Genomic DNA, 13794 nt, shown 5'->3' with positions numbered 1-13794 from the left:
GACTGTTAGAGCTACAGAACAGAGAATTTCTTGGTGTGTCCTGTATCAGTAGCTTTGTAGGTCCAGAAGATGTTTTTAGCTCAATATTAATAATAAATAAATCTTGATAATTTTGCTTAGTCAGTATAACACCCAACAACTGGAATTACAATTTTTTGCAGAGTTTTTGTGTGGCCCCTTTCTCTGTGAAGCTCTGTTGTGGAAGAAAAAAAGTAAGGAAAGCATCTTAATTTTGGGGATTTGTTTTAATGCCTGTTTTGTTCTTGCCCCAAAGAATAAGCTTCTCTCACAACATGCTGCTCAGTGATGTCAGGTGATTCACTGATAAGTGATTTCTTTTTGAAATTAATATTTTTTTTCCTTTTTGGAAACAAAACCAATGAGTGAGATTTTGCTGTTCACCATTGTGTTGGGGTCTTTTTGTGAAGTGCAGGGAGGTTAGCTATCCCTTAGGGATGCTACTCATGTTCAGGGCAGGTTTAAGGAATGCTTGTATATTTTATGAGGTCTCCTCCAGAGAGTTTTGCCCAGAGATCAAAGTTCTTGAATTAAGATTCTCAAGGAAATAAATATGACTAATTAGAAGGAAAAAAAAAAAAAAGTAAGATGCAGGGAGTGACTGCTGTCAACCTGTGTCTTAACAACAGGGTTAAGTGTGACCAGAAGGAAGGTGAGTAGCCAGAATACTTGTCTATATGACACAATATATGTTTCTTACTGGATCTGAAAGTGCTCCTAATGTCATGCAGAAGACTTAGGAAGACAGAGCTTTGAGGAAATTGAGAGCTGAAGGTACATGGGTGGGAGATGTTGGCTACTTCAGTCAATAGTGATGTGGTCTGATACAACTACTGAGACGCTGGTAAGGCTTGGTAGATGCTGAATAATTCTTCCTATTAAAGCAGTATTTTGAAAATCTGCTTGACAGATCTGTTATAGCAAACTGCTTTTGCTGTACCACTGCATTTATGTAACTGATGATCTCTTTTCCTCTAAGAGTTCAGAAGAGCAGATGCTTATGGAGGACAAACTGACCTACACTGTAGTAGTTCAAAGGACAGAGCCATCTGCGCCTTCTCTTATATCACCGACTTTATCCTATCTCTTCCCTACTAGACCTTTTTATCTTATAGTTTTGCCTAGGAGGAGAGGAAGGGAGTGGACACACAGATCCTGAACACTCTTGATTTACACTTGTGCTGATTCTGGGCTTTTTCTTCCTACTTACCCTTTTCCCAACATAACTTACTTTAGCGCAGAGGTAGAGAATGTGAAGTGGAAGAACTCAGGACATGTGATTTTTTTAATTTTAATTTTCTTTTTCTTTTCCTTTCTTCATTGTCCCCATTTCAAATGATCAGCTATCAGGTTCAGTCAAGAATGGGGATTTGCACAGCATAGCTACATGGGTTAGGTTAGGCCTACAAGTAATGAAATCTTGGGGTAGAAGAATGTCACTGCTGTCTATGAAAGACTTGAAGAGGACTTGAAGACCTATTCCTTGGACTGTTCTCATTCATCTAAGTACATCAGGCTGGGTTATGAGTCCTTTGATTTCGATCTATCTAGTGTTAGAGACAATTATGTTGGCCTAGTCAGAAAAGCAGAGCACAGATTTAAACTGTGTCTGTAATTGCTTTGCTTTTCAATCTGGTGACTCAAAACATAGCTCACAGGTCCACCATGTCCACCCCCCTGTCAATTCTGAGCTCAGGCAAGGGTATGAAAAAGGAATCCTTGTGGTTAGGGTGGCTTTAGCTGCAGTGAAGGTAAGTAGCAATGATGGATTAAATGATTCGTTGAGAAGACAGGAATACTGGAATAATGCTGGACCAATACGGTGAAACGTGGGAGAGTTCATGTAGTCGGAATCTATAGGAAAGTGGGGAAAGAATTTTATCATCTATCTTCTGGTATATTTACATGACCTTCTTGACTTGCAGGTAGTATAGAAGTGTCCACCTCACTAGAGGAGGTGGCCCGAGGGGGGAGTGGAAGCAGTTGTGCTGTGACAGTTGATGTAGGAGTAAGGAAAGGGTTAATATAGGGGAGAAAAAAAAAAGGGGGGGGGGGGCATTCTGTAGCTGGGCTATTTCTTGCTGAGGCAGTAAAGGAAGAAACAAGGTTATTTGTTAGGTGGACTGGAGAGATTAGGGATCTCATAAGGCAAAAATGCCTAGTGAAATATAAGTGATCCAGTGCTACATTGGGCTTTCAAAACAACTGTGCTCTAGTCTGAAAATCTAGAGTTAAAAAGGTAAGGGTGGTTAAGTTAAAGGTGTAATGTGATTTATCAGCCTCTTCTTAGAATAATACAGTAATATGGAAATGACATAAAACTAGCACTTAGGTATTACAGAGCACTCAGACTTTGGTTTCCTTTGGCTAAGACTGGACTCGAGGCTTTGGCCACTTTTCTCTTTTGTTTCTAGTATGTCTTCTAAGTGCTGTTGCTTAGTGGTCCTTGAGCCACGGAGACAGCCAGATTAACAGTTCTGAAATAAAGCATGACTGTCTTCATTTTGTATAATATAAATAGCAGAACCAATCTGCTTTATCTGATTCTATTAGCATTCAGTATAACTATAAACCATTATTTACTGGCAGTTGAAATAACTGCTTAAGTTCATGTTTGTGAAACAAAACAGAGTTGAGAGTCTAAGAGAACACAATACTTTCATGTCTAGCAGTGATATCATGCATTTCCTTGTCCTCCTTATTGAATCATTCTTGAAGTTAATGCTAGGCTACTTTTCATGTTATCTTGTAGGTGTGGCATGTGTTCCTAACTCTAATTCTTGCGTTTCAGATTTTTAGTTTTAGAACTTGTTTTGAAGGGGAAGAAGTCAGAACTTGCCAACTGCAATTGTGTTAATGAAGGTTTTTAACAAAAACAATTAAAAACAACCCAACACTCACCTACTCACCTCCCCCCCCCCCCCCAAAAAAAAAAAAAAAAAACCAGCTTGTTACTAGACCTCTAAATAAAAACAACTAAAAAGAAAAAATGAAAGTTGTGAGTGCTAAGAAACTACTAAAAGTTCATCCTAAAAAATTAGGGAAAGAATTAATACTTTACAGGGTCTGGTGGTTTAAAATGAAGTCAACAAATATTAAAATGAAAATAAACTAAGATACTTATTTCTTAATAAGGATTTTAGAAACAGTTGAGTGATGCAGTGGATTTTCCATCATATTAAATCTTTTAAAATGAAAGCCAGTCATCTCTTCAAAAAGATATTGTTATTCAGTCACAGTTCATTCAGTACTGGAATTACTGGGTGAAATGCTGTCACGATTAAAAGCAGCCCATGTATGTACAAGATTAGAAACAGCCATTCAAATTGTTCTAGCTAGAGTATACAACAAAATGATCTTATCACTGCAGCCTTTGCTTGCTTTCCTCCTAATGTTAATTCCATTTGATTAGTCTGGGAGCTCTTTAAGGGAAGGAGTTTTGCTTTGGTTATATAGCACGTACAATCCTGAAATATTTTAACTTTAGTGCTTGGGAGCTTTGAGTGCTGCTGATAAAACATACTCATCAGCAACCTTTCTTACGTGGATGAAGGTGCAGAATGTAATGACACTGGAAGATCTCTAGTTCTTTAACTTCTAATTTCTAGCCTTATAATTTAGTTTCTCTGCTGCTTGTAATCCCCATGTGCAAGATATGTTCTTGTGGTTCATGATTAGACTGAATTAGGTTTCTGTTCCAAGTCACTATTAACTTTTACCATGAACTAGAATACTTTCCTGATGTTGTTTCCTCAGCTTTGAAAGAGGGATTGTCATTCTCATTTGCTTAAGAGGGGATGATATTTATGCTGATAACCAGTTATCTAATTGCTTCTCATGTATTGGAAAAAACCCTAAATTTTCAAGGATTTAATTTCCGAACTCTCTGAAGAAATAATCTTGTAAATTTGTTAAAGACAAATTCTGAGCACCTTGCTCAGGTTAAATTAATAATTCTTAATGTTAATAGTTAGATGTCAGCTAAAGAAATTAGAAATGCCTTCACCCAGAAATGTATGAGTTAATATAGCCTGGAAAACTTAATGCTGTTTTAATGAAAGACAAACTGTGGAAAGCAGAAAGACAGCTGTTAATCTGGTTGGCAAAAAAGTCTGTTGTCTGGATCTTAAACTTGACAGAGAATTTTGAGCGGTATAGGTCTGATTTCACCAGAAATGTTCTTCATAACCATCCTCTTGAACTTTGACTCTAAGGTCTTGAAGTAATAAAACGTGTTTTGGGCAGCGTGTCCCAGTATTTTAGCAAGAACAGACAGAAACCTGGTAGTTCCCATGGAAGTAGTTGTGGAGGTCTTTCCTGCAGAAACACTTAAAGCTTACATGACTGAACAAGATAAAGTGACAGTGCCATGGCAAAAAAATAAACAATGTCCTTAACTGCTTGCAAATTTGTTGTACACAGAAACACTGTTTTTGTTGTTAGTCTGGGGCTCCCACCACAGTTGTTCATAAATGTCTTAATTTTTCCTGTTTTTAGAAAGTAAGGAGTTCTTTATTTGTTAGACTCCTGAGCTGTCTTCTGATTTAGAGTAAGAAAAGAGTGCCTTGCTACTACATCTGTTGCCTCCTTGGTGGGTTTATAGTTATTTTTCTTCCTTTGTGGTCAGGTAATCCTTTCCCTATAGCAGAAGATAGTATCTGTGAATACAGAAGTGACTTTCTTAGCAGTTTGATCACTGCTATAGGTATTGAAGAGCATTTGTGGTGGTGACTAGCTTTTTTTTGCCAAGCAACCAAATGAGATTAGCATACAAGAAACAGTAGACTTTAACATTTGTGAAGGTTTTTACAGTTAGAAGTCATTCCTGTAAAGAGCAGAAACTCTGAAAAGTTTGACTGAAAATGGTAACTGTATTAATGATCTGATGTCCAAAGAGTAAGAATCAAACTGTTTTCCAACATCTAAAATTACCAGGCTTTGCAAAACTATTGAAGTCCTTTTATTAATACTAGTCTAAAGGCTTTCCCATGTAACATGGAAAAACAACAAAACCTGCTCTTAGTCTGTGATACTCTCACATGACATCCTGCTTGGGAGTATTTTGTCATAATTTGGAATTCTTGAGAAGGATATGTGGTTTTTATCTGGTTGGTTTTGTTTCTTCTTTTTCCTGTAGGAGGAGAAAGGTGGCTGATAAGTTGCCTCTGGAATTACTTCTTGAATTGTATGCCCAAATTATTTTGTGAATGGTTGCTTAGGAATAGAAATGCTGTACTGCATTTTAAGGAAAACAAAAATATAATCTTTTTTGTCAGTCTTGTTCGTTGTCCTGGGTTGAGTGAGTGGTGGAGTTTTTTGGTGGCAGGGGAGGGGGCTATCGGGGCGGACCCCTGTGAGAAGCTTCTCGAAGCTCCCCCAGCTCCACGTCAGCTCCACTTCTGTTTGGAAAATTGAGCCAATAGGCTGCGCCTCTGCGATAACGTATTTGAGAAGGGATGTGGTGACGTGCAGTCGGACTTGGGAGGAGGAGTTGTGGCAGCTGTGTGAACACCAAGGTCAGTGGAGGAATGGAGGAAGAAAGGAGGGGGGAGGTGTGCTGGAGCAGAGACCCCCCTGTATCCTGTGGTGAGACGGCAGGGCGGCCCCCTCCCCGCCACCCATGAAGATCTACAGTGGAACAGACATTTATTTATGGCCTGTTGCTCCTGCTCGGATAATCAAGGTTCTGTGCCCGAGAAGGCCGCGGTCTCATGGGAAAAGGTGGCCCCGCTGCTGTAATTCAGTGCTGGGAGGATTGCAGCATGCGGGGGAGTCCCACGCCGGAGCAGCTCGGGAAGGGCTGCAGCCGTGGGAGGGAATCCAGTCGGAGGAAGTTAGTGACCCATGACGGAGCAGTGTGGGGAACACTGCGGCCCATGGGAGGAATTCAAGTCGGAGAAAGTTTGTGGAGGACTGTCTCCTGTGAGAGGGGGACCACGATGGAGCAGGGGGGAACAGGTTTTGGACACTCCCCTCACCGAAGATGAAGGAAGTGGCAGCGCTGACTGCACCCCCCATTCCCTGCCCCTGCGCCACTGGGGGAGGAGGTAGAGATATCGGGAGCAGAGCTGAGCCCGGGAAGAAGGGAGGGGTGGGGGGAAGGTGTTCTCAAGATGTGGCAATGCTTCTCACTGTCCTACTCTGTTATGTGTTGTTAGTGTCTGTAATAAATGTATGTTCTTTTTTTCTTCCCCTAACGAGTCTGCCTTTTGCTCATGATCATAAAAGGGGGATTTTCCCCCATCCCAGTCCTATCTTGAACCCCAAGCCTGGCTCTCTGTCCCTTCTCATTGCCGGAGGGGAAGGGAGAGAGAGCTGCTGCATTGTGATTGGCTGCCAACAAGGCCCAAACCACGACAGTCGTATAAAGACACATAGCACTGAAATAGCTAAATTGCTTGTAATTTATACTTCCTATAACTTTATTGCGGTTTTCTGAGTTAACATGTCCATAGAAGGGCGCCGATAACTTCAAATAGAAACTATAATAAAGTTTTGAGCCACACTGTTAAAGTCCATATATAATATGCAGTGGAAGGAGTTTTCATGCATGTCTGACTTTCATGTGTAAGTGTTGTTAGTATAGTTGTTTTCAAGGTAAAAACAGGTAAGACATCAGTACTTAAATGTAGATATGATCTGGGCTTATGTACAGATGGAGTTAGTTTCTGTATATGTTTCAATTTGACCTTTATATGAATAACTCTTAGTCTAGAAAGCCCTCCTTTAAGGAGAAGCAGAATGTTAAAAGAGTACTTCTTGTATATATAAAAGAGAGTACTTCTTGTGCATATAATACTGGTTTATGAGAAGAGGGTAAATTATTTGGAGAGACAGAAAATAAAATATTTCTGGGCTTATATACAATACTGTAAGATGGAAGAGAGAGCACTAACAACTGAGATGGCTGGGCATTTTCTTGTTTCCCTCACTCAAGAGCTGGGTGTAAGCAAATTTTTCGTATAAACTAACCTATGAATTTTGAATGTATGTTTTACAACTCTCTGTGTATATAAAAGTAGTTGTGTAGATTATGAAAGTTCTGATTGTACAGAATATTAAAGCTAAACCTGTCGGAATGCCTTGGTCCTGATGTTTGTTCTACACTTTACATGCATGTGACAGTTATGTCATTTCATCATCCCCTGTTCTCAGGCATGGGAAAAGCCTCACTGTGCTCTGAAGTCCATGGGAGGATTGTATTTATTCCAGCAGGATTGCCACAATGGAAGGCAATCAGGGCTGAGAACCTATCTCTGAGTATTGTCCATCTCCTTACCTCTGAGAAATAGCATTGGTCCTCAGGCAGAAAAACATAGGCTCATCTGGTTTTATCAACCCCATAATTTTTGAGAGATTACACTCCTCTTTCCCCACTTTTCTTGCTGGAAATGTTCGCTCCCAGACTTTTTGGGCTTTCCACCTCTCAAGTGACAGAGAGGTAAATACCCTGAATACAGTAGATGTTGAGTGAAACTGGAACAGTGCTCACAACCAGCATCCTTTCTGCTTGCTCATAACAACATAGTATAATAATCCTGAGCAGAAAAGAATTACGGAGAGGAGATGTCTGTGATGGGTCTTGTGTGCATTTGGAAGTTATTGATCTACTGGAGCATCCTTTGTTTGTTACGCAGCTTCCACTGACCTGAGAACACAAACACGTTCTGGTGCGGCACAAACCTTTGTGGGGAGAGGGCGTGCAGTATGGTTGGTGTGGGTACCTCACTGGGATTTTGAAAGCTGGTGTGTATGCCTTTTTTGGGGAGCTGAGAAGTACAGATGATCGTAGTGTTTAGTGGTTTTTATTGTGTGTAGATTAGATGTATATCTATTGTTTATAGATTAAGTGGTGCGTGTTAGAGGGGAGTGTTTAATATTGGATCTATTTGTCAAATTTCAGCGCTTAAGCTTTTTGTTGACAAGCAAAGGTGAGTAGCTCCTCACCTTAGTAGTATTGTGAGAACAATAAATGTTCTTTATAGTTCTTTCTAAAAGCAGTATAAAATATCCATTGTATCTTCTGATTCTTGCAGAAAGCAAACTATTTGATGGATTGCTATTTAACAGTTCATTACTAGCATAATTTTGCTTATGGTAGGAGTTTGGGGCTGGCTTTCTAAGGAAACAGTGGATACAACTGACTGACAGTGCAGTTGTGGTTCCCCGTATTGTCTCTCCTTCTTCCTGCTTGAATAATTTCTGAACTTATTGGTCAATGTCAATTGAATTTGTTAGAGTTCAAAAAGTTGCTGAGATATCCAAGCACCTACAAATACAAGTATCAGTATTTAGAGAGAAATTACTGCTTTCCTGAAGGGAATGGCACAGAGCTCAGTTTACCCATTCTGTTCTTCTGTCAGCTTTCTGGTCAGTTGGCTCCTACATAATTTTTGTTTTGTCCCATTATGCCGCCTTTCTTGTTGGGGCTGTTGGGAGGAACCATAAAGGCAGAGGAGTTAACACTATTGTGGAACTGGTAGAGATTAAGGCATGAGGAGTGCAGATCTAGTACAACTTGTTACTATTTCAAAATGATGTTGCAAATTGAAACGCTGGTGCTTGTATTTCCACTACAATCATTTACAAATATATGATAAATTTATAACATAATGACTGTTCCAGATGCTTTCTGTATAAATAATAACTGGTCTCCATCACAGAGATCTTCAACCCAAAAACCAGAATCATAGAACAGCCTGTCTCAGAATGGACCTCAAAAGATCATCTGGTCCAACCTTTCATGGGAGAGGGAGCTTAGATGAGATCATCTAGCACCCTGTCCAACCACGTATCAAAAACCTCCAGTGATGGGGACTCTACCACATCCTTGGGAGGTTGTTCTGGTGACTGATTATTCTCACTGTAAAAAATTTCTTATATTGAGATGAAACCTCTCCCAGTGCAACTTGTAACCAATGCCTCTTGTATTTTTTTTTTCCTTTTTATCATTTTTTTTTTTTTTTACTTTTTTCCCCTCCAAAAGCTCTTTAGAATGGTTTTCTGCTTTCTTTGGCATCCAGCACATGGCTAGTCTTGAGACTTCTCACTCTCCTCTTTCTGATGTATTCAGGGTAAAAGAGGAATAAACTACCAGTTCCTCTGGAGTACTAGTAATTCTTTGAAGAGTATCTTCCTGAAGTGATTAAACATGTTCAATCCTTTTATGCGCTCTTCTGTCCTAGTATTTACAATATTTAAGCTTTTCTAGCTTGCAAAAAAGCCCCAAATCAAAAGAACCACCACCCCTCTCCAGCCCACCCTCTAGTTCTCCTTTTCAAGTCTCTTGTCCTCCTATTGCTGCCCAAAGTTCTTTTCCTGTCTTTCTGCATACTCTGAGAAATTGAAGTAGGAAGAGAATTTGTGCTCTACTGGTATCTCTCCTGTCATTTTTTTTAACACTTGAGTGTAAAAACTGCCTGTGCTGTAAGATTCAGTAGTACATGTGTGGAAGTTCAGAGAACTCTTCTTTCTTTTTTCTTTATTTTTTTTTTCCCTTGGATTTGCTTGCAGTTTTAAAAAATGGAATCATAATAGATGTACTGCCTACAACAGAGTATAATAAGAAAACATAAGCAAAGATTAAAGTGCTGATCTTCTAGCACTTAAGAAATGCTTTTCTAAGAACCATACTACTAAGATAGCTTATTCTGAAAACACTGTGTCAGTATGCATGTGATTTTAAACTTTTGAGATAATGCTTGCTCTGCATGAAATTAGTATCGGCTGTGTTACCTGGCGTTTGGAAGAATGTTTGAGTCATGTACTACACTTGGTTGCTCTGCCAAATTCTGAGAAAAAAATTCAGTGGTTTTTTTTTTTTTAAATTCTCTAAATTACAGCTAATGGCGAGACTGGCTTACAAAAGTGCTGAGGATTTTTCTGCAGTGACATCTGTGGAGTGTATATATAGTAGGTTCCCAAGTTGGAAGCCAGAAGAGTATGTGCAAAGTGTGAAAGGGGGGATGGGGAGGGGAGCAAACAAATTCAGACAAAAGGAAATTGTTGATGCAAGTTAATGCCTTTTCTTAGTGATATTGATAAATTTCTGCTGCTGTTCAAGCAGTCTAAATTATTCTCCTTCTGATTCTGTTTCCTTTTGCTTTTCTCCTGTTGCCTGGAAAACATGAGTGGAATCTAGTAGGACAAGAGGCTGCTTTTTCATTGTTTTGTGACTCTTGCTAGCTATTGTCCTCTTGGCTCAGGCAGTTCATGTCAGTCTTTGTGTGGAGTAAGAAAAATGTTTTTCCTTTTTTCTCTAAAGATTAAATTTCTAGACTGTGTAGATTGCTTTTATTTGAAAAGCGAGCCGTGCTAACTTCAGAGTATTTCCCACCAACTACCATATTTTTGCTTGCAATGTCACCTTTAGCACTTTGTTCATTTGGATGTGCTTATTAAATTTGTGGGCTAGTTTGGGGGTAAAGCACACTTGAAATCTAATTTCATTTTTAATGTAGTGTGTTTAAAACAAAGTAACCATAAGCAAGATAATGCATTTCATGACTCTTCTGTCAGGAATAAAAACCAGATCACTGACAATTTTGTATGTTTTCAACAGTTGGAAATAGAGCCAATTTTGCTTTTAGGCAGGAGCAGAGCTCTGACACGCGGCAAAGTAATGCAGCCTTGAGCAGTGTCACTGAGATCTTGTCTGTTGTGGCTGTCTTAATTCTGTTCTTTACTGCATCACTGATTATTTAGAAATGAAGATTGTTTTTGAAGACATTCTTGAAACAGAACTGAAATGTAGCTGTTTGCTAGTATGAAAAGACACTCGTGGATATATAGAATAGTGGAAAAAATGAGACAGTTATCTTCTAAGTAACAGCTCTTGGAGGTGGTGTTTATATGATCCTACTTCTTCATTGTCTTTATTTTTTCTGTACTAATTAGTTATATAGTGGTACAGAAAATATATTGAAAATGGAAGATACTGTAACTGTTTGGTTATCTGTTTTTTTCTTTTTCCCCACCCCCCACACTCCCCCTCTTTTTTTCTTTTCCAGGCATCTATTAACAAGCTAAAAGTGACAGAACCATGGCTCAGTTTCCAACACCTTTTGGGGGTAAGTTGTTTCTAGTGTATTTTTAACTCTTCTTATATGTAAAAACTATGCATAAATCTGTTGCTTTCCAAATATGTTCTGTATGGAAGTGTTTATGGATAGTGTATCTTTCTGAGATGATAGTTTGATTTGTGATGTTTTTGCAGACCTTTTAGAGAACACGCATGAAATTTTGCAGAGACAACTCAGAGTCAAACAGAAAAGCTGTGTTGTATCTCTTTTTTTGTACATTGATCCATTACAGTCCTGCAGTTTGTGACTGTGGGGCAGATTCATGCCACTCAGCCACTGGCAGTAGGGCATAGCTTCTTTCTGCACTAGTTGTGGCTAAGAAGTGGGTATGCTTTTTCTTTGAGGATTCCTGGATATTTACACTGCTAAAAAGTCCAGCAGATGCCTTTGGATGCTATTGCTTCAAATTTCTTTTCCTTTCTGTCCCATAACACATTTTTAGCTTAGACAAAAGGTGATGCATTTTTTAGCACTCCATTTATAGTAGGGAAAAATACAGCATCTTGAACTTCAGTCTTTTTGAAAGATCCAGGAAGGGCCTCAGTAGTGCAATAAAGACATTACTTTTCCTATATTCATATAAAATACATTTTCAAGCCCAGTTTTACAACCAACCTGAAGAAAGATTACAAAGATAAATTTCAGTGGTGATACCTAGTAACTAGTTTGGTTCCACTTAAATGTGGCATCTGTTAAGGGCTTTTCTCTGGAGATGCAGATATGATTCTTGTTGTGTGTATATGTATGTTTGTATATATATATATATGTATACACACACATAAATATGTGTACACACATACACAAAGAGAAGTGTATGTGCGTATGTATGTATACAAATATATAGAGAAGTCTAGTTCTGGGGATTGGATACAGATAGGAACTAAATTTGTAACTAGTGTTAGTGTTTCAGTGGGAGACTTCAGGAAACACACATGCTATTCAGAGTATGCTGTTAGAGAAACACAGTTCTTGTTAAACACAATTGACGGGTGCAATTTCTGCCAGTCTGAAAAAGTCTGTGAAGCACAACAGAAGAAGCATCTCCTTGCACGTGGTAGTCAGAACAAATGTATAATTGGAAACTGCCATTCATTGCCTCAGTTATCTTTAAGTCCAGCTCTCTGGGATTAAATCCTGTTTGGTGCTAGACTTTCTCAGTTTGGGAGTGCAACTGGCTACCAAAAGCTTTGATCAAATAAATTCATGGGTCAGTTTCATGTAGGATATACTTTCAGGTTAGGTAAAAAGTTGTGAATAGCTTCATTTCACTGTGATTTTCACAATCTGAGAAGTCATGATGTAAAAGAAATCTGCTCATTCAGATTGAAGTATTTCCTTTTGTTTAGAGTTAGGGCTGTGCTTTGCATACACCCATATTTAAACATGTATGTACATTCTTAATGGAAATCTTGTCTTCAAAGCATTCCCCTCTGCCATCTTCAATGAGTTCTCATTGTGTTACAGATGGATAGCAGCTTTCTTTTTTCAACTTTATGTATTGCCATTTGATCTTGCATCTGTTGTCCAGGATCCTGTTAACTCAAGTACATGGCTTTAGGAAGGAAGGAATTCACTATTTCTTCTCAAACAACTTTTCTCATCTGACCGCTCTACAAAGAATAAATTGAAATAAGCATGTGGCTAATGTAGTTTCTGGAGTATCTTTAATTTGTAATGTGGTGTGAGGGATGTTTGTTGATGTTGATCTATACTTAAACCTAGTCTACCATGTAGCATCATACCTCTTCTTAGAAGAATGACAGCAAAAGTCTAAGATATTTATAAAAAAACCACAAATGGTGTAAAGAAAATTCCAATTTTTATGGGGAAATTTATCATTCTTTTGAGACTGCAACATTTTCTGTTACCTGTAGTGACCAGAGAAGATGCAGAGAAGATTTATGCAGTCTCTGTATTGGGAGAGCCCTCACTCAAAATGTACACTATCTGGTATTCCTCTGCTTAATACCAATAATGATGGTTTTGTTTTTATTTCTCTTCCTTTCTTTTTAAAGCATTTTTCAAGTCAGCTTGGGAAATGGGTATGGAAAGAGCACAGCACGCAATATTTAAATTGAGGTTACTCATTGATATTCCAGAATGCTGCTCATTTTAAGGATGACTAATGAAAAAAAAAAAAATAGGCATGATAGGATTTTTATAATTGTTGGGAAGAGTGTGGTATGCTTGACCTTCTGTCAATTTGTCTGGGAGAAGAAAATGCCCATTTTATACATGAGAGCCCACTGCTTCACTTTTTCAGATGAGGTGATTGCTAAGCCATGTAAAAGAAAAGAGGGTTAGAGGGCTTGCTGCTGCATTCAAGAATAGCTTGCTTATGAGTCAATTTTGTGGTTTGGTGACTGTCTCCTTTGTATCCAAATATATTGAAAAACCCTACAACTTCTGTATTGGCATCCAGGATCTGAAGCCGTGAATGATGTCTTGTAGTTGGGTAAGATCCTGCTTCATGCTCTCCCATAGGTCTTACTGTTTCCTCCAATAGCAGAAGATGGAAAGAAGGCAATGCCAGAGGTGCTATTCATATTTTTCTGACTGAAGAGGCTGCTAGGCTTGCTTGGTTTAACATTGACTCTTTTGATGTTCATGTCCCACAAAGGAGATCTACTGTTTAAATACCAACCAAGTCTCCATCTGGAAGAGCAAATATTGACAATCGTTTGTTCTAGTTACA

The 13794-nt window shown here is 38.8% G+C and overlaps 1 protein-coding gene across 1 annotated transcript in view; it reads left to right on the top strand.

Moving 5' to 3' along the window:
* ITSN1 (intersectin 1) overlaps positions 1–13794 on the top strand; it is a 138764-nt gene that overhangs the window by 20382 nt on the left and 104588 nt on the right. The window contains exon 2 of the mRNA XM_042789009.1: positions 11028–11087. Coding sequence (XP_042644943.1) covers positions 11060–11087 — 28 coding nt within the window. The 5' untranslated portion in view covers positions 11028–11059. The remainder of the gene's footprint in view (positions 1–11027; positions 11088–13794) is intronic.

Source organism: Tyto alba, unplaced genomic scaffold (assembly GCF_018691265.1).
Source record: "Tyto alba isolate M040663 unplaced genomic scaffold, T.alba_DEE_v4.0 Super-Scaffold_14, whole genome shotgun sequence".
In the NCBI taxonomy this organism is placed as follows: domain Eukaryota; kingdom Metazoa; phylum Chordata; class Aves; order Strigiformes; family Tytonidae; genus Tyto; species Tyto alba.
Note: the sequence above shows the minus strand (reverse complement) of the source record. Positions and strands in the feature narration are given on the sequence as shown.